This window comes from Nuphar pumila, chromosome 6, assembly GCF_984573655.1.
Source record: "Nuphar pumila chromosome 6, dmNupPumi1.hap1.1, whole genome shotgun sequence".
NCBI classification, from domain to species: domain Eukaryota; kingdom Viridiplantae; phylum Streptophyta; class Magnoliopsida; order Nymphaeales; family Nymphaeaceae; genus Nuphar; species Nuphar pumila.
In genome coordinates, this window is record NC_143254.1 from 2,651,347 (window position 1) to 2,676,832 (window position 25,486).

The following is a 25,486-nucleotide window of genomic DNA, read 5'->3' on the forward strand; positions in this document are numbered from 1 at the left end:
GTTAATTTTTTTTTTTAAAAGCCCAGTCCTACCCCAGCCCTGATTCCATATGAAATAGATTTTTATCCATTTTTTAGCTCAGCCCAGTCCTAGCCCAGCCCTGACTGCAGCAAATAGTTTGATTTTTCCATATGAAATAGATTTTTAATAATAATTGTAGCCATTTTTTATTTTATCTCAAAAAATAAAAATTCGGGGGCGCTGCCCCCAAACCCCCGACTATCGCACAAATACATTTTTTTTTGCTAACTCCCAAGCATGGTGCAACACAGACTGGTCCTTCGTCGCTGTGGTGACTCCAAAGAGAATCGAGGGCCAGCAATTGCAGACCGAACACCCATGTCCGTGTCTAAACCCCAGGCCGAACCCTACCAGCCAGCAGACTGCCAATTTATACACAATTTATATGTCACAATAAAGAGAAAATACATATATACATAATTTATATATATATATATATATTATCATATAAATTAAGCCACACTCACGGATAATAGCCACCTCAATTCTTAGAAAAAATAATCTAAGAAATCCAAGGACTACCGTGTCGAAAGAATATTTTTAATATGTCTATTTGTTTCCACCAATAATGATCATATCGTTAACATAAACAAGTAGAGTGCCAATTTCTGCATCAAATTTCTTAATAAGGATAGGGGTGTTAGCGTAACAAAATTTGAATCCAAGTTTAATCATCACCAAATTGTACCTATCATTTGCCTTAAGAGTTTGTTTTAACCCATATAAGGTTTTCTTAAACGAAAGACTTTTCTAGATGAAATCTCATCTCCGAGAGATGAATTTATATAAACTTTCTCTTTCAATTCTTCATTTAAAAAAATATTTTTTACATTCATTTAATAAATGACCTACCCCTTGACAACAACTACAACTATGAAAACTATAACAAAAATAATCTTGGCTACATGTGCAAAGGTTTCAATCAAAATCTGTACCATATTCTTGAGAATAACCTTTAGCTAATAATCTCATCTTTTATCTTTTTTTATGTTCCGTCACTTTTAGTCTTGACTTTATAAACTCATTTACAACTTATGATTTTCTTCTTTATAAGTAAATCTTTTATCTTCCAAGTTTTAGGTTTCTCAAATGCCTCTAACTGATCATTCATAGCTTTTATCTATTCAAGGTAGTCTTTGGCTTGGTTATATGTGATTGTTTCAAAATATGCTAAAATTTTAGCTAAACAAGTTCTATATTAAGGAGATAATGATCTAGAAATTGATATGATATAAATATATCAGGAGGTCTAGAAATTTTGTCAGATCTTCTCAAGTTATTTTGTTCATGTCCTTCTAGGTTGAAATATTTTTCTAAGACACTAGGTTGTCTATTATTTACTCGCCTACTATATTGGATTATTGTGGGTTCAATTCTAACCATGTTAATATTCTCACTAGGGGTGGCAAAACCTGACACGACCCTCCAATCCGCCTCTTAGGCGGGTTCGGGTTTGGCTTAAACGAGTTCGTGTCATAAACGGGTTGACCCGCCTAACCAGTTTATTAAATGGGTCGGGTTCGTGTTAGGGGTATGCCAACCCGCCAACCCGTCTTACCCATTTAATAAATGGGTTAGGCGGGCGGGTCAACCCGTTTACCCGACCCAACCCGTTTATTAAACGGGCTTCCTTAGACACATTTTGATAAAAAAAATCTATAAACGAGACATTTCTTATGTCATAAAGCTTATCGTTTTTGAAGTTATAACACCTAAATCCTTTTTTGTTTTCACCATACCCAAGAAATACACATGGTATAACTCTAGGTAAAATTTTGCCAGTTTTATTGATAAAAACAAAATATTTATATCAAAAAATCCTTAAATCTTGAAAAATTATGAGAGATTTTGAAAAGATTTTCAAGAAAGAGATATTTTGAAGTTTGGAAGGAGTTCTATTTATAAGATATATGATGGTAAGAGAAACTTCTGCCCAAAATTCTTTTTGAACATGGTTCAAAATGAAAAGTGTCCTAGTGGTTTCAATTATATGTCTAAGTTTTTTTTTTCGGCCAAACCATTTTGTTGGGGTATATTGGCATAAGACCTTTGATATAAAATACCATTGGTTTTCAAATATTCTTTGAAATCTTTTGACAAAAATTCTCTCCATAAATTTGTGCAGAAAATATATATGTTTGTTTTAAATTAAAACTTAATGAGGTCTTGAAAAGTTTTAAAGATTCTAAATACTTCCATTTGTACCTAACAAAGTAAATTCAAGTATATCTAGAAATTCACAAATATTTAATAATAAACATAACTACTTTTAGAGGCAATGAGAGTGGGACCCTAAACATTCGCACTAATTTAAGCATTTTAGATGAAGAAAAACTCATTTTTTTCAAACAAAAGGGCTTTTATTTTGCCAAGAATGCAATCAGTACGCTGAAAATCTTCATTACATTTTATTTTTCAAATGAGGTACATCACGTGAGATAATTTATATATGCTAGGATGACCTAGCTTTTGATGCCCAAAAAAAAATCAAATTTTGTACATTGCAAAAAAATGCATTTTTTGAAATAATCAGATTCATATAGCAGAGATCTCTTTCTCTATGACCTTCCCCAATCTATTTTTTTGAATGAAGATCCTACACCAAACATCAGTTTGATAAGAAAAAGATATTACACCCATGGTCAATCATTTGGGAAACTGAAAGTAAATTCAAGTTAAGTTTTAGAACAAATCTTATTTTGTAAATTGAAAAGTTTGAAAATTTGTTGAAATTCTCAATTCCTTTTATGTCAAAAGGAGACCCATTGATGATAAAAACATGCATTTTACTTAAATTAGTGTCACAATCAGAGAACAAAGAATCATTTAGGGTTTCATATAAAAAGATACCCCAGAAACCTTATTGGGAGGTGAGAATGTAGATATGGTTACTTCTGAGATGAAAGAAGATGAGTTCTTGAGGAGCAGTTGTAGAACCTCTATCAATTGAGACAATGTCATGGTTGTAATGAATTTGGAATCTCCATCGGTTCCACTTTTGTTCTTCTGAGAAGTCCTAACCGACACTACTTTATTCTCATCTATTCCTTTGAACTTTGGGCAACAGGGCTTAATGTACCTCGGTTCTCCACAATTATGGCAAATAGTCTTCTTCATCCTGTCATCATTGTGTGGCTTCCCAAAACAAGACTTCATGAAGTGAGGCGACTTATAGGTATTTGTGTTGGCTCCGAGTCTAAAAACAGCTAACATATTGTCTTTAGTCTTTTTAGATTCAGACATATATCTTCTCCTCTATACAAACTTTGGCTAAAACTTCACGTAGGGAAAGTGTCTTTTCTGTATGGATAATATAAACTCGAGTCTAAGACCCCTCATGAATTGGAAGAGTTGCGCTTCAAGGATTTGTTTCTTCCTTTAAAGAACATCATTCAAGAGTCTCCTAAATAGGCTCCAACTTAGACATTTGATCCTAAAGTATTTTAAGAGTACTATAGTACTCCCTAACAAATTTATCTCCTTGATTGCAATTGTGAATGCAATCTCAAAAATTCCATTTATGTGCGACATCCTTTTGTGTGTAAGTTTATTTAACGAACTCTCATGCTTTATCAACCCTTTCAAATTCAAGAATTTTGAAACATGGTTCTTCATTCATGCTTCCCGTGAAGAGGGAGAGGACCTTGGCATGTTCAACCTCTCATTCTTTATTAGCTTTCTTGTAGTCCAATAATGTCTTCTTTCTTTCGCTTCCTTTAAGTGTCACTTCTTCAGATGGTCTATCTTCTCCCACTATGAGTTTTGTGAGAGTAGGTTGAAGTTTCAAAGATGATCTATTAATATATTGCCATAAATCTTTGCCCATGAGAATTCTCTTCACTGTCGTGACACACATGTTGTAGTTGCTTCTATAAAACTTGATGAGAACAACCGTAACAACTTCTTTGTCGGCCATTGGAATGAGAAAAGAAGAAGAAAGTGAGGGAAAAGAAAAATTGAATAGATGATGAAGGCTCCATCACGAAGCTTTTTCACGAGCTCACAGGTCTCCAGCACACAATCCATGAGCACAAAAACAAACATGTCACTCAAAGAGCTCAAGGCTTTGATACCATATAATGAAACAAAAATGTGCACAAATAAATGCTTCTAAGGGCTACAAAGATACATGTGCACAAATACAATACGTCACTTATGGGAAAAATACAACCTTACAAAGAATAGCACAAGCACAAGCCACCAAAGAGCTACAACTCATATAAATAAATAATTTTATTTATCATAAAATGCTCAAAAGAAACATAGCTTACAACATGGGAGAGATCCCATATATATATATATATATATATATATATATATATATATATATATATATATATATATATATATATATATATATATATATATATATATATATAATCACTAGAATATGAGAACTAATTGTGAACCGCTATTTTCATGTATTTTTTGCCTTTTTCTCTTGAATCTAACCACGGATGTGTTTTACATGCTTGGATTTATAAGAACCCGCTCTTGAATCATCCGATTTTGATTTATAGACGTGATTTTTTAAGGTTTTAAAATCAATGGATCATAATCTTTACAAATAATCAAGCATTCAAAAATCACATTTTTTCATTGAAAATACATGATCCAATGTTGATTCCTAACAAATTCACCATGCCAAGCACATCCACATGGTTGGATTTGCAAAAAAAGTGTTGGAAATGCCCATATTTCTAGTTCTCACATTCTAGTTACTCTCTCTCTCTCTCTATCTATCTATCTATCTATATATATATATATATATATATATATATATATATATATATATATATATATATATATATATGAGTGATGAGTAGGTGTCTAACACTTTTTTGTGCCTACCTACAGAGCTTTGGAAAGATTGTTTCTAGTTTTTCTAAAATCTGACCACACAGATGTGATCTACATGCTTGATTTTGTGGGAATCGACTTTTGGAATGTCCAATTCCAACACCAAGCTAGGGTTTTATGAGATTAACAAAATCAATTGTCTACAATTTTAAAAAATATTTAATGCTTAAAATTTTATTTTTTTCTTAAAAAAACATGATCCAAGTGTGATTTTTTAGCAAATCGATCATGCTCGTTAGATTTTTGAAAAACAACTTGAAAACACCTATCCAAGCTTGGTAGGCATGCGGTAGGCACAAAAAGCGTCAAGCACCTACCCATATATATATATAAAGAAGGAAACAAGGGCCTAGTCCAATGGTTGATTCCTAGCAAATTCACCATGTCAATCCCATCCACATGGTTGGATTTGCAAAAAAGGTATTGAAAATGCCCATATTTTTAGTTCTCATATTCTAGTCTCTCTCTCTATATATATATATATATATATGAGTGATGGGTAGGTGTTTGACGTTTTTTGTGCCTACTGAGCTTTGGAAAGATTGTTTCTGGTTTTTCTAAAATTTGACCATATAGATGTGATCTACATGCTTGATTTTGTGAGAATCGACTTTTGGATCCTCCAATTCCAACACCAAGCTAGGGTTTTATAAGATTAAAAAATCAATTGTCTACAATTTAAAAAATATTCAATGCTTAAAAAATTATTTTTTTCTCAGAAAAACATGATTCTTTTCTAGCAAATCACAGGTTTTTGAAAAACAACCTGAAAACCCCTATTCAAGCTCGATAGGCACACGATAGGCACAAAAAGCGTCAGGCACCTATATATATATATATATATATATATATATATATATATATATATATATATATATATATATATATATATATATATATATATATAAAGAAGAGAACAAGTGCCTAGTAACGGCTAGTATGACTAGCTGTTTTGGACTGCCCAACAGCTACTTGGGCTAGTCCCAATGGCTAGAAATGAGATAAAAAAGTACAAACATATAAGAATGACAAAACTGCTCCTAATGGGCAAGGCCTATTACATAAAAAAAGATAAAAATGCCCTTAGAGGGCATAACCTATTACATATATGTCGTAATAAAGAGAAACTATATATATATATATATATATATACACACCGGTACATTTATACATGAGTAATGTGTTGGTTTTGCGCCGTTAGGCCTATTCAAAAATCGTAGGCTTTGGTATTTTTTCACATCTAACACCATAGATGTGACCTATAGGTTTTGTTTAATGGAAACCGACTTTTGGATCAGCCGAATCTGACCTGTGTACAAGTTTTTCCGGTGATCCAAAATCAATGGCTATGAAGGCATCAATTTTTCTCAGCTGATAAAAATACATTTTTTTATCGAAAAAACATGATCCAAGAGTATATTCCCACTAAATCAAGCATACTAAACACATCTAACGGTTCAGATCTATCATAAAACACTTCAAACTATGGGGCCGAATGGGGGTAGAACGAGAAAAAGAGCATGTTCAGTTTGCTTTATACATAATGTATATACATATTAATATATATTTGTATATTTATCATATAAATTAACATCAACGAGTCAGGGAAAATGGAAGTGCTGTTTTCCAAGACATTGTCATGTTAAAGAAGTTATGGTTCAAGAATTTTAATTTGATGTCCTGTTCCTGTCGATTGTTTATGACATCTAGCACATTGCATGATATTCCATTAGAAAGTAAGAAAATTGATAGATAGATACTAAATAATTGTGACTGCAGTGAAAAGAAAAAGGGGTCCCACATTTTTATGCTGCCGCATGTAAAGATGTGGTAGATTCTTTCTTGAAGAATCCAGTTTTTGGCTAATTTTCTGAATTCCTTGACTTTGCATACATGGCAGAACCATGATATTGACTTCATTTTTAGAGACTATATGCAGCCAGCATATTATTTCTCTTTGGCGGTTATTCTTCTTATGAGTGAAGAAAATTTTTCTCATATTCACTATAAAAAAAGGGTTTGAGTTTTCCTAAAAGGTGGGAAGCATGGTGAATTGTGCAGTTACTGTAGTATGCAAATTGTCAATGACTGGCATGAGTCAACAAAGTGGCCGGTTGCTGTCTATGAACTGAAGATGGATATTGACTTGATGAAGTAGGGACTCATGTTCAGACATGTAATTGTACATATATAGTACTCTTACTACATGTGGTCACTTTTCATCTTTAGCCATAGTTTTTACATATCACCACTGAGCATGTATTGTCATCTTAAAATTGATCTTTTACTACTACAGTCAAGCTACCACCGAGGGGTCGCCCGTGTGGCCAGCAGGGTGGTTGTGAGGGTGCTGAGATGAAGGCACCGGATCAAACCCCACTGACCCGTTGTTTTCAGAGGTGGGCCACATAAGTCAGGGTGGTCGTGGGGCCTCACCCGGGATTTTTCCCGGGATTTTTCTCTCTTCGGTGAGGGTTCCTCATCATAAAAAAAAATACTTCGTCAAGCTACTTTTACCCATATGTGTACCTGTTAACTTGGTGCTTGCAGTACGTGCCTTGTATCGTCAATGAATATGGAGATGAATATCGGATCTTAGTATGTATAGGAAATACAATAACAAAAGTTCCATCTTAACCTGATCCATTGTTCTGTGGTGATGTCAAACTCTTTGCTTTCTTTCAGTGGACCAAGTTTGACAGATTGTTGAGTCGAATAACCTAGTCACGTTGAGTAGGATCTGGGACTGATATGTGAGATGCCTACGAGTTTGAGACTCAGCTGTTTGGAGCCATGGATTAACGGAACACAGTGCAAAAGTTTACAAGGAATTCTCATGGCATGGATAAAATTCATGGCATACATAAATGCTCAATTCTTTTTGCTTTGAACCCTTGTTTCAAAATCTTTGTAATCTCTCTCTCTCTCTCTCTGGCGTACACACGCATGACATGAACATATGATCTATTGAATCACTATAGTTATTGGTTTTAAAAGAAAAGTGAGAAAAACGAGAGCATTTTGTTTTGCAGGAGCTAATGAAAAGAAAGGCGGAAACTCCAACCTGAAGTTGAAGTGCTGCGAACATGGGAAAATTGAAGTTGATTGATGAGTTGAGATTTGCTCATCCAGATCAAATTTTGCATGTCCAGTGGGAAGCCGATGTTCTACTGTTGTCCCAAACACAAGTTTTAAAACTCATAAATTATGTATAATTTTCTCTCTCTTTTTTTGGGATGAAGGCGTAGTTGTTGTTGTTGTTTCTCTCTCTTAATTGTTACTTGATTAGCAAACTTTTATTAATAAATACTGATTTTGGTTTACCTTGGGCCTGCAGTTCCAACGTTGAAGAGAATCATTCATGTTTATGTGTGGCTGCATTTGTTTCCCAACAGAAAGCCGTGTTGGAAACCCTTGAGTATAGAGCAGCAGCTTATGGAAAATGAAAAGAGCATCAGCTTGGTTCCTTTCATATTGCAGTTTGTTTCCTTGAGACTGTATGAGGCTTTTATAATCCTTTCATTATTTTCCTGAACTTTTTTTTATTTTTTTAATTGTGAGGAACTATTTAGCTGTGTGTGGCTGTTCCATTTGAGTTTGTGGATCGTTCTTTCACCCACTAGGAAGACATCAATTCTTGCCCTTAGAAAGTTGTCAACCCCTTTGCTTTAGTCCCAGCCTTGTGGACACTAAGGCGCTGTCCTTTAAGGTTTTCAAACAACTTTGAAGGCAATGGTCCTGCTTCTCACTATTTTCTGCAGAAGCTGCTTGATGGAAGAGAAGTCAGGTTGTGTAGTAGGCTAGTAGTTTCTGCTGATTATTTCGACCGTTTTCCATTATATACAAGGTACAGATGATAGCAATGACAGCTCAACATGCTGGTCTTTTCTTGTATACGAGAAAGAGAGAGAGTTTCTCAGTCACTATTCCTCATGCAGTGAGGTAGAGAGAGGGTTTACAGGCAAAATAGAAGGCATCGTAGAGAGAGGGTTTACAGTTAAAATAGAAGTCATCATTCTTTTATTTATGCCGAGAACCAGGTCACTTAATGCGAAGCAGGTTATATGTCCCCCCCCCCAAACAGGGCAGATAGCTACATCTCATGTTCGGGGGTCCCAAAGAGCACCACGTATGTAAGCATGTGCGTCTCGTATCCCCATGTTTGTCAGCATTAATTAGCGTTGGAGTTTGATGCGATTGCAAAGACTTAAGTACTCTCTCCTTCATTGGTGTAAAAAAATGACGATTCTTGAAAAGGAGTGGTTGTAAAGACTTAAGTGCCCCGAAGATGATTATTTAAGACTCAGTCCTTGCACTGCAGGATTATCCGAGAAAGAAATCTCCCCTGGAGGAGGCCATGAACATCAACTCTCTCACTCTCTCTCTCTCTTCTCTTTCTGCTTCTGTGCACATCCAGCAGAAGATCTTACATTGCTCCATCAAGCACCGACTGACATGCACATTGACTGTTGTGGAGCCTGATTCAGAGTTTTTACCCTTACAGGAGGAGGGTTTGGGGGCTCCTCCCAGCGTGGGTAGCATCATTCAACTAAATGAGTTGTAGATCCTGATTCAGAGTTTTTACCCTTACAGAAGAGGGGTCTGAAGGCTCCTCCCAACGTGGGTAGCATCATTCAACTTGAAGAGTTGTGGAGTCTGATTCAGAGTTTTTACCCTTACAGAAAGGGGGGTCTGAGGGCTCCTCCCAGCGTGGGTAGCATCATTCAACTTGAAGAGTTGTGGAGTCTGATTCAGAGTTTTTACCCTTACAAAAGGGGGGTCTAAGGGCTCCTCCCAGCGTGGGTAGCATCATTCAACTTGATGAGTTGTGGAGTCTGATTTAGAGTTTTTGCCCTTATAGGAGGAGGGTTTGGAGGCTTCTCCCAACGTGGATAACATCGTTCAACTTGATTCGTTGTGAAACTTGATTTAGAGTTTTTGCCCTTATAGGAGGAGGGTTTGGGGGCTCCTCCCAGCGTGGGTAGCATCGTTCAACTTGATTCATTGTGGAGCATGATTTAGAGTTTTTGCCCTTACAGGAGGGGGGTCCGGGGGCTCCCCCCGGCACAGGTTCTGGGTGTTGTGGTCAAAAAATGCACAGGGTATCGTGGTGAGAAAAACATATTTTTGTTCCAAGCAAGGTTGAAAGAAATCAATGAAAAATCCAACAAGGAGCATGCCAGAATCAAGATGTGGATGTCAAGCGAGAATGGTGTTGTGCAACTCAAATAACACAGAATAATAAGGGTCTGATTTTTAGTTAAAATGAAGAATGAAATGTCAATAGAAATCACTGAAAATTTACAAAAATAAACTAGACTCAATAACAAAGACACCATTTTTTACGGATTTGGAATATGACCTTCAGTTAGGGAGATATAGCCCTGACAAGTTGATCCTAATTCGGGTAGCGATTTGCTTACTGAATAACACTACAAATCGCTATAGCGATTTGCGGAAGATACTACAAATCACTATAGCGATTTGCGGAAGACACTACAAATCGCTATAGCGATTTGCAGAAGACACTACAAATCGTTATAGTGATTTGCGAAAGACACTACAAATCGCTATAACGATTTGCGGAAGACACTACAAATCGTTATAGCGATTTGCGGAAGACACTACAAATCGCTATAGCGATTTGCGGAAGACTATAGCGATTTGCAGAAGACACTACAAATTGCTATAGTGATTTGCGGAAGACACTACAAATCGCTATAGTGATTTGCGGAAGACCCGAAAATACTACAAATCACTGTAGGAAAGCCCGATAACACTACAAATCGCTGTTGGAAGGCCCCAAAAAAATTTGGTCTGGAGGGTGCTGCCCCCCCCGCCACGGGCGGCCTCCCCTGGACCCCCGCTCGCTGACCGCGCAGCGGGATCTGCACCGGGGGGAGCCCCCGGACCCCCTTCTTGTAAGGGCAAAAACTCTAAATCAGGCTCCACAACTCATCAAGTTGAACAATGCTACCAACGCTGGGAGGAGCCCCCAAACCCTTCTTTTGTAAGGGCAAAAACTCTGAATCAGACTCTACAACTCTTCAAGTTGAACGATGCTACAGTCAATGTGCAGGTCAGTCGGTGTTTGATGGAGCAATGTAGGATCGTCTGTTGGATGTGCGCAGAAGTAGAGAGAGAAGAGAGAGAGTGAGATGGTTGATGTTCATGGCCTTCTCCAGGGAGAACTCTTTGCCTCCATTGATTTCTTCTCTAGAGAGAGAGAGATGGTTTTACAGTGTTTTACGGAGAAAGAAGAAGAAGACTTTCAAGAGTCAACATCATCCTCGACTTTTTGGATGGAGGACATGTTTGTCTTTTTTTTGAACGGAGAAAGAAGAAGAAGACTTTGAAGAGTCAACATCATCCTCGACTTTCTGGATGGAGGACATGTTTGTCCTTTTTTTGAACGGAGAAAGAAGAAGAAGACTTTGAAGAGTCAACATCATCCTCGACTTTCTGGATGGAGGACATGTTTGTCCTTTTTTTGAACTGTTTGTTTTTTCTTTTTTGAATAAATGGCATTTTTGTCATTTTTTCAAACCATCACTTTATGAAAAGAATAGCAAGAAAGGGTACTTAAGTCTTTGCAACAACACCAGAGTCCGATGCAAAGTTATGTCAACATACACGGGAATACGAGCCCCATGTGCTTGTATACGTGGTGCTCATTCAAAGCCCCGAACACAGACGTGGGATTCAGTGAATCATCCCGGGGGAACATACACCACCCTCTCCACTTAATGCGTCCACCCTCAGCCAGGTAACCCCGGGTGGGGCCACTGACACTCAAGCCCTTAAAGGCACCCGCACACCCAGTGGGATTTGAACCTGGGAGGAATGGTCAGCACCTTCTCCCCAGGCCCAGGCCCACACTCGGGCGACCCGGGCGGGTGTAAAATAGAAGGCCGCATTCATCATGGTTTCCTTGTCAACTGAAAAGTATATAGAAACTAACAGGAGTTTAGAGAGGCATGTTCTAGTGATCGGGCCTGAGTACTTTACGAAGTACTCGGGCCATATCGCTTCACATGCAGCGATTTTTTGCACAATGATTTTGTATTCTGCGTGCGATGGAAAAAATCACTAAATACACAGAAAATCGCTGCACGTGCAATGATTCTGTGTTTTGTGTGGCCGAGTACTTTGTAAATTACTCAGGGCAATATGTTGGTACTTTTATTGTGGGATCTAGAATCAGTTAACAAATCCCTAAAATATGTTTGAACTTTGAACAAGCTTAACCAAATAGCCATCCTTCCCTTGCTAAATTGCCCTTGTGTGCTTGCAACTGCTGTGATGGTGGCAGCTTTTGCTAGGAGAGAGAGAAGGCGAGAGAAGATGGAGAGCAGATGACTACTGTGAAGAAGGAATTTGAAATCAGTAATTCCTTTAGGGGAGGGGGTTGGGGTTTTCTCGTGTGAAAACCGGCAGGCACCACTGGCATTTTCCAGCAGTGCATTCGTTTCAGCTACTGCAGGAAAGAGCGCCTCTTTCATATGAAAGGGGCCCCTTTTGTTTGAAAGGGGCTGAAACATACACCCCCTTTAGGGAGTTCAAATATCTTGCTGCAGAAAGCTGTAATGTATTACTGTGAAAGTGGAAATGAGCACCACTGTTTTAAGGCGATGAACTAGAAAATTGTACACGAAAAAAATAAATAAATAAAGGATAGCCAAGGGTGAGAAAAGGAAGACTAGATGGAGTTGAAAAGGCTCTGACAATTTGAGCTGTGTTGTCCATGGAATTGGATTCTACTTGGCATTGTGCAATAAGGTGAATACTGTTAAGGCTCTGTAATTGGTCTTTCCCAATTGTATGTTGGACTAATTGGGGTTTAGGTTGCTTTCAGTTGAATTTTTCATAGTTACATTGGGGGTAGCATCCCTTGGCATATGAAATATTCACTTAAAAATGCTACCGAGTGTTACACTATTATGTACCATTTCTTTATGCACATGTTCATCTAAGAGAATGAAAGACAATATTCTCATACCCTCCATTAACTGATGATTCGCTAATCGCTAGACCGTTAGTTTTCACCTAGCCTAATTGGCACCAATGAATATTCATGTTTCCCATAGATTTTATCATAATTAACCAATATATGGTGTAACAGAAGCTGGGCCATCCTAAAGAGAGTTGCATGGTCCAACACTGCACAGTAAGCACGTTCAATGACCACCGAGGTGGTATCCCATGTGGTAAGCGGGGTCCTGTGCCAAGCTGAGGGCCCAGGTTCCAATCCCTCTGCCACATGGGGTTTAAGAGATTAATGGTAGGGGGTCGGTCCAACCCCAGCTAGTCGTTCAAAAAAAAAAGCACGTTCAATGAGTTCTGTCGGTTTCTTCGTTCTTTCCCCCTCATAACGTGGTAAAAGAGAAGGCCCCTCTGGTATCAACCTTGCCCAAGAAAAAAAAATATTGGTGTTTATGGAAATCATGTAAAATGCAAAGCATCTTTATCAGTGGACTGAAAGCCAACTTCATGCATACCTTCCTTCGAACTCTTTCTTTCAAGGATAGAAAGTTATACAACACACACACACACAGAGAGAGAGAGAATCATTGGTCAAGGGAACATATTTTGTTCATTAAGCATTTTTATGCAGTTCGGATTTCACTAAAACGAGGTAACACCACTAACCATAGTGGCTGCTTGAGTGCAACTCTGAGTCGTGTGAGCGGTTAGTGGTTCACTACCAAAATATAATCTCAGCAAATCCTAATCAGTACATAAAACCACCAGAAACAAGATATGTAGGACGTCAACCAAGTTTAAGGGCAAGATCAATGTATCTAAGAAATGCAAAATGGCATAAGCTTCCTTTACAACACGTTAGAGTCACCAGTGACTCTTCTCCATGGCTGTAAACTTTACTTGTCCTCTTTATTTCGAGAAAGCATTCTAGAAGATATTAGATTACCACGATCAGATCTTGCATCATTACGGGCCCTCTAAACTTCCTTGTTTCAATTGTCTCGGTTGAGAAAACTTCCCCTTTCCGCAGGCAAAATTGTCAATTTATCTGATCAGCCCCTGTGGAGCAACTGAAGTCCAGATCCACATGACAAACCCAAGGATGATCTCACACGCTTTGCTGGAGGTGACTCTAACCCAACATCTGTTTCCCTGCTGGGATTTGATACTTCTCCTTCAGGCATCTTCTGTTTCTGAGTAGATTGCAGAACATTATTTTCTGTTTTCTCTGCTACTGTATTTGCTTCATTCTCAGCCTGTCCATTTTTGGTTGAAGATTGGGTGATATTGGATGGAGCAGCGGCAGACACATCATCAAGCAACGATGGCAGTTTAAGCTTCTCAGTAGTCTTGCATTGTTTTTCAAACATCATCTGGAGATACCTTCCTTGTTCTTCAATTCTCAACTGTAGGTTTCGCTGAATCTGCAACAGAATTTGAAAACTGTTAGTTTATGGGAGATGACTATAAACAGTGGTTTCTACTGTCAAAATGTTGTACAAATGGATAATCCGACAAAACCAGTCAAAAACCTTGACTGCAAAACATGAACCATGAATTTCTTATAGAGTTGAATCAGGTCTTTATGCTTTATAAGGATGGGCCCAACAACCTAGCTGGATTTTCTCAAAGATTTAGTTCAACATACAATATTAAAAGAAGAACAAAAAAACTCAGAAATCAACAGTTCCCGTTATTGAAACATAACATAATTCCAGTTGAAGGAATTTCTAGGTAAGCAACATTGAAGGACGTTAAAAGAAAGAACACGAGAGATCTATTACCATCAAACAAAGTAGAACAAATATAGTGATGAATGACTCACACCAATGAAGTCCTGAAAAAGTATTAAAAAAACATGGAAGACCATATACGTTCTTTCCAAATTAAACAGAAGCTACACAATTCAAAAAAATTCACTTGTGCCTGGATAAATTGGCCTAACATAAGACGGGTTGGATTGGCATACGTAGAATCAATTTGGACCCTTGAAGCCATGATCTTTGTCTTGTTTTCCACTCATAACCAATTTTCTTTCTCCCTTTATCTTAGTTTTATCTTGTTCGATTCCTGAAAAGGTAAATAAATAAAAACCCTATAACTATCCAAGAGGACCCTCTCTCTTCCTCTTTAAGGCTATTTCAGTCTTCCCCTAGCAGCCAACTGTAGATGGGAAGGCCTACGAGCTTCAAAGCAAGCCTACAAGTGCTTTAGTCACGTACATGTATGTACAAAAGCCTATATATGTAGCCTCTGCACAGTAAACACTTTGAGTTGCCTTTGGTCTACTCTACAGAGCTCGCTTGTTAGTTGTTTATGTAGCTTTCGACATAGCACACGTACCCTACTTATGGAAGTTGTATCCTGCTAATAATTACAGCTTGCATAGCACATAGTAGGCTCAAAGTCTACATTCACTTCTAGGTTAGATGTCGTAATCAACTTTACTCAAAGGCAACACTCTATAAGCGTTACATGCTAGGATTTCATTTGAAAAAGAGAAAAGCATTATGACTTGACTAAGCGTGATGATTAGACTCCATTGATTATCAAATCCAGGAGGTAGTGGCTCCAACATTCTTTATGGGAATTTCTGAAAAGAGTGAGCTAGCACTTAGATAGTGTGATCTCAACCAAGAGCTTTGTAATATCTAGCATTAGGACTAGCTTATTAGAGCCCTGACGACCAGGAAGGTTTTTTCTTTTCACATAAAGACAAGAATGAATCAGAATATCATTCCAAATCAGGCACTTCCAGATATATTCATAACCCTTTAAACTCCTGAATGAATTGGCCAAAAGGATTACCAAGCTCCATAAGTGGACAAGAAATTCTATTTGTCTCTTTGAACTACCTTAGGCTTTTTGGAAAAATAGTTAATGACATTCGATCTCTTCTACCTTTTCAATTACGGTGACAGATAGGTATGATGTAAGGTTATTCCCAATGCACTCGCTTCGGAGCTACAGGCCGTACATAAAGGAAAAAGCAATTTAGGTTTTGCAAGTGCTTTTTTGAAGTTGTTTGCTTTGCTTTGCAGAGAGCAGTCTTTCAGTATATCATACAACTGAGGCATCTTATTGATAGAATTTCCAAAATTCCACCGGATCTTTCACAAATCATGGAAACAACATAGAAGGATAGAGAAAATTGTTCTTTAGCTCAAATATGTCAATTATATTGCAAAAGATCAACTGCTAATTGGTGGGCTAGTTCCATATTTTCATAAGATATTCTGGTGCAAGCTGCTGATACTCTCATTTCTCTATAGAAAGAGTTGATGATAAATCTCATAACCAAGTCTGATGAGTTTAAGTCTATTATCTTGTGCATGTCAAATATATTTAAAAAAGTTAACAGTGATTGATTAATTAATGATCACAAAAAGGTTTGTCATGCACTTCAAGGTTTTTGTAAAGCCTTCACATGGTCCTGTTTTTCTTAATAATGTTTTCATCCAAAGCTCTGTAGAAATTTGGAATCAGTATGAGTTCTCCAAACATAATAGAATTGAGTCTGTGATTAGGTCTAATTATATTTTATTAAAGGATCAATTACGAAGGATGCCCTTTCTAGCAAGAGCATGGAGAGCTGACATTTGATAAAAATATGCATTGCGTATTAGCTTCATCCAGTTGATACATGCACTGCATTCAGTTAATATATGCATTACACACACAGCTTAATTATTGTTCCTAAGCCAATAGACACTCCAACTGTAATAAGCATGAAATGCTGCTAACGTTAACATAAAAGGTTCAATGTTAGATAAACCAACCCATTAAATAGCTTGCAGTATAGTGCAGTAAGCATACTTTTAAGGGGAAAAATAACAAGATGTTAATTTAGCCTAAGGCTTTTAGCCAATACTAGATCCAAGAGATTTCTGAAACACCTTTAAATTCCTGGGACTAAATACCAACTCATAAAGGGGCTTGTATGTAGGATACTTAAGATACCACCATCACTAAGATTGAAGTGACTACGACAAAAAAAGTGATTTTTAGTTTCCAATGGAACTCAAGAACATAGTCTTCACCTAGTTTTATAATGATTCATGATCATGATATATATGAGTCTGCATCACATAAACATGGATGCTGTCCGGGATTCAACATAGACATGAATGATATAAAATGAGGGGGGTTTACAAAAATAGGACAGAGGGACACCACCATACACATAAACAATCAAATGACATTTTAAAAAGAAAAAAAGACTGACATAAAAGATAAATATCACAAAAGGACATAAATGAAGTTATCAGCATGGTATCAGCCATATCGTTTGAAGCATGTTTAATTGTGTCTATGATATGTTGGGTCTCTGGTATCCATGTTGCGTGAAATGGACTTGCAGGCTAAGTGAAGTGTCAGTGGACAATGGTTCAAGTCTGAGACCTAGAAGATCTAATTCAACCAACAGAAGGATATTTTGTTTATTTAGTTTTACAGTTTAAAATAGGTGGCCTTTTTTGTTGTTCATTGAGTCTTGGTGCTCAACATCAGTAACAGGAACAGAACTGTTGAAAAAGGACTGCTGTTCCATCTAATTTCTGCTACTACAAATTCTTAGGGAGGACTAATATCACCATTTTGTTAATTTTATTTACGGGAGTTCAGACACTGGGTTTCTAACTTAAAACCCAAAAATGCTGTTATTGTTCCTGGTAAAGGATGTTTCTGGAAATCAAGTAGTGTACTCTTCTGCTATTGAGAGCACCTTATCATCACTTCTGTAGTTTTATCGGTCCTATCCAATTACGGAAGACATTTTAGCAGTGCACCATTCGACTTCAGCGGCTTTCCTTGTACAATTTCTCACCAAAATTTATTGCAGACCAGCAATGCCAAATTAGTTGAGGAGTATCTCATACCCATGTAGAATTTCCCCTTTCCAAAGCCTCAACATCTTCTAACATGGGATGGGATGAACCATTGTGGTATTCGAGTGAGCATTAGCGTCTGGATGCTATGAACATTTCATCAGTCAGCTCTGACTTCTTTTAAGTCTGCTACTGCTTTTGTATTCTCTTGAAGGTTATTATGATTTTCCAGTAGTGGATGTATGCACACATGATGTTGCCTAACATTCCTTAAGCACTCTTAAATAATTTGAAGTGAAAACAACAAAACTTTACAGTTATTTGGAGATCAAATTTACCCATCTTCTTGACTGCAAATGTATGTGTCTCTACTTCAGACTTGTTTTGTGACTCTTCTTCACTAATATACCATCACATAACAGCATAACAACAGGAAACAAACTCTTCAGAGTTTTGATGGAAAAATTATTTGAAAAAGGAACTTCTTATGTAAGTCAACACATAGAACTGAATATTTTTTGGATACTGTTTGGATGTTTTACAACAAAGTTCCCATGTGAAAATTCATCCCAGCAGACACAACTATGTTCACTTTGACTATATTCAGCTAATCAAACTTGTAAGATAATATATTCATACCTCCAATTGTTCATGCAGTCTCTTCTGGACCTCCATTTGTAGTCTCAGTGCTTCCGTAATTTCAATACCCCTGATCATCAAAAGTGCTACAAGAATTAACACCACAACAAGCATTGCAGATGGTTCAAAAGTGTCAAAAAATATTATGACATTAACTATTATCTTATATAAAATTTGTTATTCTTCTTGTATCCCTTCCATGGCGACATCTCATCACTGAGACTTTTCTTTTTGTAATGACAGTTATTCTTTCATGAAAAAAACATCTTATATGAAAAGGGAGAAATTATTTCAAATTCAAGTACTTTGATTTAACTCTAAGTTGTGTTGTGGTTGTATCCGGTCAAGTCAGTGATTTGTGGGTTCATATTTGATCAGACTGATATGGCATGGATCAGGTCAAGCTGGGGCTAGTCAGTGCAATGACAGCTGGGTCAAGTTATATCTAACTTCAATAGGTCAATCATGTTTTTTAAGAGGATCTTTACTGGGTCTTTTGTTTTGTCAAGATTTGCTATTTTTTTATTTAGTCAAACAAAAGAAAAAGGTCTGTGCCTACATGCTCAGAATACATGTAACTTAACATGCACAGGAGGAGGAGATCCAAACACAACCACAATCTTACCAAGTAAAATGGCCAAGTATAATATACCTCTGGGAAATCTATTTTCTTCCTGTATGCATGCTTGATGGTGACAACACATTCACACACCATGGCAATCCATATTTGTGCCACAAACAAACAGCTCAAATTTTTTCCTTTTCTCAAACCAAAAAAAAATCCAGAAAAGCAATACACTGGCACAACCCACACAACAAACATGGCAACATAAAAGAGTATGTCAGGAAGCTTTAAAGAGGAACAAGAATAGAAGATAAAAAGAGAAGCGAACAAGAATAAGAAAAACCACAGGTTGAGCCACCAAAATCTAGTTGCAAAGTCTTCAAGTCAGATATCGGAACCAAGATGCACACCTTATCTCCATTATGCAATTTCACTGGTTATTGTCAATCAGTACAAAAGAACAACAGAAGGAATTACAACAATAAACATATGAAACAGGCAACAGCATGTCATTAAGATTCAATCATTCAACCAACATTGACCAAATCACTGAATTATCAAAACATGTCAACCAAGGGAATAAAACACTGTTTTGCCTCCATTCACTTCTAGTGGAATCCACAAGTTGCAGAGTTGCTTGGCACCAAGCACTTCCTGTTGGCTTCCAATTTGAAACAAGTTCTTGCTGGATCTTTGCTCCCAATAACCTTTTCAAGTTGACCTGGATTACTTGAGTTTATTCATGGGATTCACCAAAAGGCTTATAAATTCGTGCAGGTCCAAGACAGATCAAGATTGGACTGGAGACCCAGGTTCATCTAAATCAAATAAAAAATAGTTTGGTAATTTAATTTCCAAAGGTTATGTACTACAGTACCAGCATACAATTTAAAAAATGCAAGATATCTATTTACTTGACTTTGTATATATGTTAATATGTAGATTCCTTTTTTGCAAGTCACACTATAATATTGATGTTCATACATTTGAAAAAGTGCCAACTATTTTTTCTGAAGCTTTTTTTTCTTTTGAAGAAGAAATTGAAGTGCCAACTATGAAGCCTGTTTATGTGCATGACCTTTAACAACAAGTAGCATACTCAGTAAATAAGGAACCCACGTTTTCAGGTCTAAAGATGATATTTCCTCCAGACTTGTTTTCTTCTCTGCACTTTCTGCATGGAACAAAAAATAACAAAAACTGGATTACAAACTGCCATATGATTTTCATTGAGAAGACAGGACTGAGAATACAGTTCAAAAGGTCACTAATGGAAAGCAAAATAGAGTGGGCCTAAAGCAGGAGCTGAGATAGCCACAGTTGGAAGAACGCATGAGTAAAGAGTCTAAAGACTGAAGAAACAAAAACACTTCATGGTTTTCAAAAGGAGTATGTGCTCTATCAAATTGTTAAAAGAATGTAAAGCATAATGAACTTGCCTTCAGATGTTTCTGGTCTATATCTAGCTGTTCGATATTTCTGCAGTTACATAAAAAGGTAAATAGTTAAAACCATGACTATAAATCTTAGGTACAAAAAAAGTGTATTAACTACAACAGACCTGCAAGTGACTTTTCACATGGTAAATGGTCAAGCCTTCTACTTTCATAAGCTTTAAAACACCTTTTGGAGTTGCTTCTGCAGATACATGATTACTGTCAGCAAAGAAACTCACTTCAAACAATGACACAAGTCATCTTTGGAGTTTGGAGAGTTACCCACTTTCACTTCCGCCAAGACGGTTCACAGCTTCAACAAAGCACTCATGGAGTTCTGGGGTCCAGCGCATGCGGGGCTTGTTCTGGGTCCCATTCACAACTGATGGGCTTGCCACATGGTTTGAATCGCCCGAGAGACCAGGAACCTGATGATTAATGTGAGGCTGGCTCATAGTGAAATCTGAAGGTGGTTTAGGGCCCTGGAAAACAGCCTAGAACAAAAAACAGTGCTTTAATTGTTGTATGAATAGATCATCAAGTTTACATTAAAAGAACCCATGATCTATATCTTCTGAAATCACAAAGCTCAGATAAAAGATTCCTGCCTTTAGCACTGGATCAGGTTCAACCAGCAGGTCATTCCAACCAGTGGCTACTAAAGTGTCATCAGTTATTATTTGGTCTGCCCATTCCTGAATATCACTTTTCCGAGTTTGGTCTTGAGAAACCATGCCAACATCACTTTGAATCTGACTATGCTGGCAACCACCAGTACCAGAAAAGTCAAAAAACAATGAATCTTCTGGCCATGTTGTGTCATTATTTTCTCTGGTAAAATTTCTAGGTGCAGCAGTCTGAAACAACACTGGTTGAGAAGGAAGTGCCTGAGCAACAGATGTTCCACTATTTGATGCATGAGAAAAAAATGGGCCACTACTGGCATGCCTTTGTTGTTGTGATGAAGAAGTTGAATAGTGGAGATCGTTTGTGAATCCCGAACTCGTTGAGAACATGTGTCCAACAATACCATTGTTTGACACTATGAGAGCTCGATGTTGTGCCACAGGTTTTGTCCAAAGTTCTCTTTCCAGTGAAACCTGCTGGGAATCTGGAAATTTTGGATACCTTTCTTCAAGGGGTGCAGGCAAAAGGGATAAAGAAGAGGATCCTCCTACAGATGAACCCATATTATTGAGCTGTTTCCCCTCTGACCTCCGCCTTGGGTGAGCTTCCATTTCCTCAGATCTTCTGTTAAAGTTCTTTGGTCATACAGTGCCTTCTTATATATCACAGTTTTCCAACATAATTACCATATTTGTTCTACTTCAAACATAGCAAGTGTCCAAATATAAAAAGAAGACTGACATCTGTCATCCTCAGGATCTGCAAAAGGAAACACCAGATTTCAACATGAAGTGATATGCATGGAGGAACTAGCATTTCACTAAATCAAACATCATTCTTCATGCTGCATGAACAAGCTGTTTACCCAAACTAATAATAAATATGAATATAATTCAACATTCTTAATGCAATGATGCAATTAATTTCACAGTTGCAGAATAAGATTTTGAATCAAGATCACCCATGGAAGAGGTTGAGCCTGATTTCATTTTCTTTGTGTACATATATGTATGTGCATGAGCATGCATGCCACAAAGATGGAATAACTAAAGCCTTAAAAAATTGAGAATTATTTTTCTTCAATGCAAAGGGTTCCATGTTTCTTCTAAATTTAGAAAAATAAATGCAATCTTCATGGCTGATGATTCAGATCCACTGGACCCTCCCTGAGTCCCACCTCTTGATAGATGGCATATGTACTGAGTTCGACAAGCTTAGAAGGCTAATTTGGACTGGTATTCGAGCACTATATAGTTAGTGATGATTGGCTCCCCTCTTAAACTCCATGGGAGTATAAAAAAGCAGTTAAGGGACCCAAACCCAAAATGAGAGATATGATAATGGTGGAATGACTTTTAGGGAGAACAGGGTCTAAAAACCTAAAAAATGGAGGAGGTTGGAGACCAGAGATGTAGGAATGGTGGAGCAGATTTAGGGTGGAATCCAATGAGTGAAGTGGGTTGAAGCCTTGAACAAAATGGTAGGAAAAATGAACATACAAATACCAATAAAAATAAAGAAAATGTAAATTTGTCCAACAAACAGGATGGGAACTATGTCAGTGAAACGTATTGGTTGACTGGATACATCCCATCAATAAGGTCTACGCTTTTATGGAATACAAGCAGACATCTTTCGTAAAATTGCATTGCATGATATTCTTCCTACTAGAAAACAGTGATGAGGATAAAAAACTAATGTGATTTGGTCATAAATTTCCAAATCTCAAATTATTATGTATAGCACATAGAATATGTTCAAACTTCATGCTTATTGTATATGGCCAGTGATGAATATAGACCAACGCGTCTCCCCACTCCAAATAAAAGAAAAACAGGGAAGGGTCTTGTACTTGTTACAAAATACTGTACTGCAAATACCCAAAAGCTGAAACAGATATTTTAATTTCAATGAGAAACAGCGAATCAGAAAAAATAGCTATCAGTACAACGACGTATGCCACATAATCATTTGCTTAAAGACTAAAACTAACAGTCTAACGTAACTATCAGCCTGATATCAACATGATCAGTAATAATGCGTGTGAAAGAGAAGTAGACTGTAACGAATTCTAAAAGTGGTCTTCATTTAGTCCCACAGAGTAAAGTACCACAACCAGTTCATTTATCAGATCAATCAAATGTCCGCGACAGCCAAGTCTTGTAACCAACCTTCTAGAACAAAAGTACCAACAAACAAAAAATACCAGTTTTGATGAATGCCATACTATCAAAGAATAAGATTAAGAAAAACAAACAATTCAATTTAACAAAACTACAAAAAAAATGTCAACCAGTAATGAATCAGATCACCTCATGCAAACCGAACAGAAAAAATTCAATCATTCATGGTTAAAGAGCATAACCAAAATCTAAAAGAACATGAAAATTTAAAAACGAATAAATAGCTACAAACCCTAAATCTCTTAACTCCGAATGCATAAGATTACAAGAGGTTTGAAAACGCCTAAAAGATCCAAACTGTCAGTATATTGGTAGGACCAAAACGCAAACTTTCACATCAAAATCACAAAATGATAAAGAAATAAATTTATCTCATGCCCTAGCACTCCCGTAAACGCAATTCTATCCTACAAAACTAGCATGCGCCCCTTCTCCAGAAGAACACAACTCCCCTCCATGAACAACAAGAACAACCAACAAACTTCTACCTGATTTCCAAAATCCACCCCCCCCCCCACCCCCCCCAAAAAAAAAAAACACAAAACACAAAACCCCAAAAAATCAAGCTAAAGACGTAAGTTCTCTCACTTCTTCATAAAACATATACAGAAACCAAAAACATCTCAAACACCAATCATACAAAAAAGCAAATTAACGAACACCAACTACACAAAATCACCAATACATCAAGAAGAACCCCGAAAAAAAGAGAAAAAACGCTCATTCTAATCATTCCCGCACAATCAAACATCAAAAACAGAGAAAACAAAGATATCGAAAGAGATACCGCGTTTTTTATGAGAAGAAGAAGATGCCTCGTTCAAGATTTATTCAACCGATTAAATTCGTGATCGAAAAGAGAAAAATGGAGAAAATATTCCGCCATGGTCTACTCGGAATTCCATCTCAGCGTCAAACGTAAGAGAGAGAGAGAGAGAGAGAAACGGAGCCGATTTGTTGTTATTTTTAGCTTCTTTTGGTTCTCATATTCGTCCTTGACAAATTCAGCCTTGATATCTCATCGAATGACTGTTGCATCCCTAGTGTGCTTTTGGTTTAGGGCTCTTGGGTTGGATCAGGCTCCGTTGGGTCAGCTCGGGTCCGGATTCTCTTGAGCCGTCTCGAACCAGTTCCATGTTTGATGAGCACTAGATAGATTGGATGGAGCCTACAAAGGTAACGATGACCGGAATAACCATTGTAGGCCAGATCAGCTTTGAAGTCCAAAGCCACTTTGAATAGTGAAGACCAAGCTAGCCTTGTCGATGGTCGTTTAAACTACTTTGCTTGACAAGTTATGGTTGACCACACTGAGTCAGTTGAGACCAAGTATAAAGTGTTGGTTGTTTGAGCTCATGATGATTTTGCGATTAGTTGGTGATGTCTAATAAAGTTTTTGAGCCTATCTAGGGGAATTAACTCGAGCTCAGAAGAGTTGGTCAAGTTGGTTTTACTTCTAATTTGGCTAAAATGAGTCATCGGCTTTGGATAGAATTCCTATTACTTATGATGGCCTAGATTTTGACTCTATGAGTTAATTGGATTCAACTGGTTTGAATATGTTCAAGTGAAAAGTAGAATTGGGTCTTGACTTGGTCCGGCACTGGCGCCTTAAAGGACTTGATTATGATGATGCGAGTCAGCCAGACCCAACCTAAACCCTAATCCCTTGTCATGAAATTGGGCCTCAAGAAAGAGGGTGTTGGGTGTTCTCCCCCCGAACATGCACTGTAGCTACAGTGCATGTTCGGGTCCCGACTGAGCACCATGTGGCACTCAGTCGGGTGTACGGGGTGCCGTACACCGTTGTACAGCCTGCAGGCTGACATACGGTGGTTTATGGCACCCCCGTACACCCGACTGAGCAACACGCAACGCTCAGTTGGAACCCCCGAACATGCATTGTAGCTACAATCCGTGTTCCGAGGGTGCACATATAACCTGCCCCTGCTTCAAGATGTAGCTATCTTGTTCCTACTAACACAATATGCGTTTTGAATAGGTCATATAAGATATTGGATCCAACCAAATGCAAACTTCAAACTTTCTAGCATTATTTATTTTTTCATATATGAATTTGGATCCAACTAGCAAAACAAGACCTAAATACATGTCAATCCCATCTGGATCCTAGTTGACCAAGATTTACATGTTCTGCAAAAATAGATTGTAATGGTGTAATTGTATAGCACTACCAACCTTTCCGGGTCATTTTGCTATCAATCGGGTCACCTCAACCCTATCGGTTATTTGCAGCATCTAGGGATGATCACGTCATTTAAAATTTGTGGGGACATGAGTGCCATAATTGATATTGACCAGGAGAAGGTGGCCCTTTTGATTTTC

The 25,486-nt window shown here is 37.5% G+C and overlaps 1 protein-coding gene across 1 annotated transcript; it reads right to left on the bottom strand.

Moving 5' to 3' along the window:
• Positions 1-13,435: 13,435 nt before the first annotated feature.
• LOC149833664 (protein PHOSPHATE STARVATION RESPONSE 1-like) lies at positions 13,436-24,071 on the bottom strand. Its single transcript, XM_090010930.1, has 8 exons — positions 23,928-24,071; positions 20,939-21,716; positions 20,617-20,824; positions 20,456-20,532; positions 20,334-20,373; positions 20,014-20,068; positions 18,330-18,399; positions 13,436-14,288 (listed from the first exon to the last, which is right to left on the bottom strand). Exons 2-8 carry the CDS (start codon positions 21,566-21,568, stop codon positions 13,917-13,919), a joined length of 1,452 nt encoding a protein of 483 aa, XP_089867056.1. The 5' UTR covers positions 21,569-21,716; positions 23,928-24,071; the 3' UTR covers positions 13,436-13,916.
• Positions 24,072-25,486: the final 1,415 nt, after the last annotated feature.

Excerpts from the sequence above, each read along its gene's own strand:
- LOC149833664 (XM_090010930.1), bottom strand. The coding sequence starts at position 21,568 with ATGGAAGCTCACCCAAGGCGGAGGTCAGAGGGGAAACAGCTCAATAAT. Across the intron at positions 20,825-20,938 it reads AACCTGATCCAGTGCTAAAG|GCTGTTTTCCAGGGCCCTAA; the intron begins GCAGGAATCTTT and ends TTTTTGTTCTAG. Across the intron at positions 14,289-18,329 it reads GACTGCATGAACAATTGGAG|ATTCAGCGAAACCTACAGTT; the intron begins GTATGAATATAT and ends ATTCTGTTGCAG.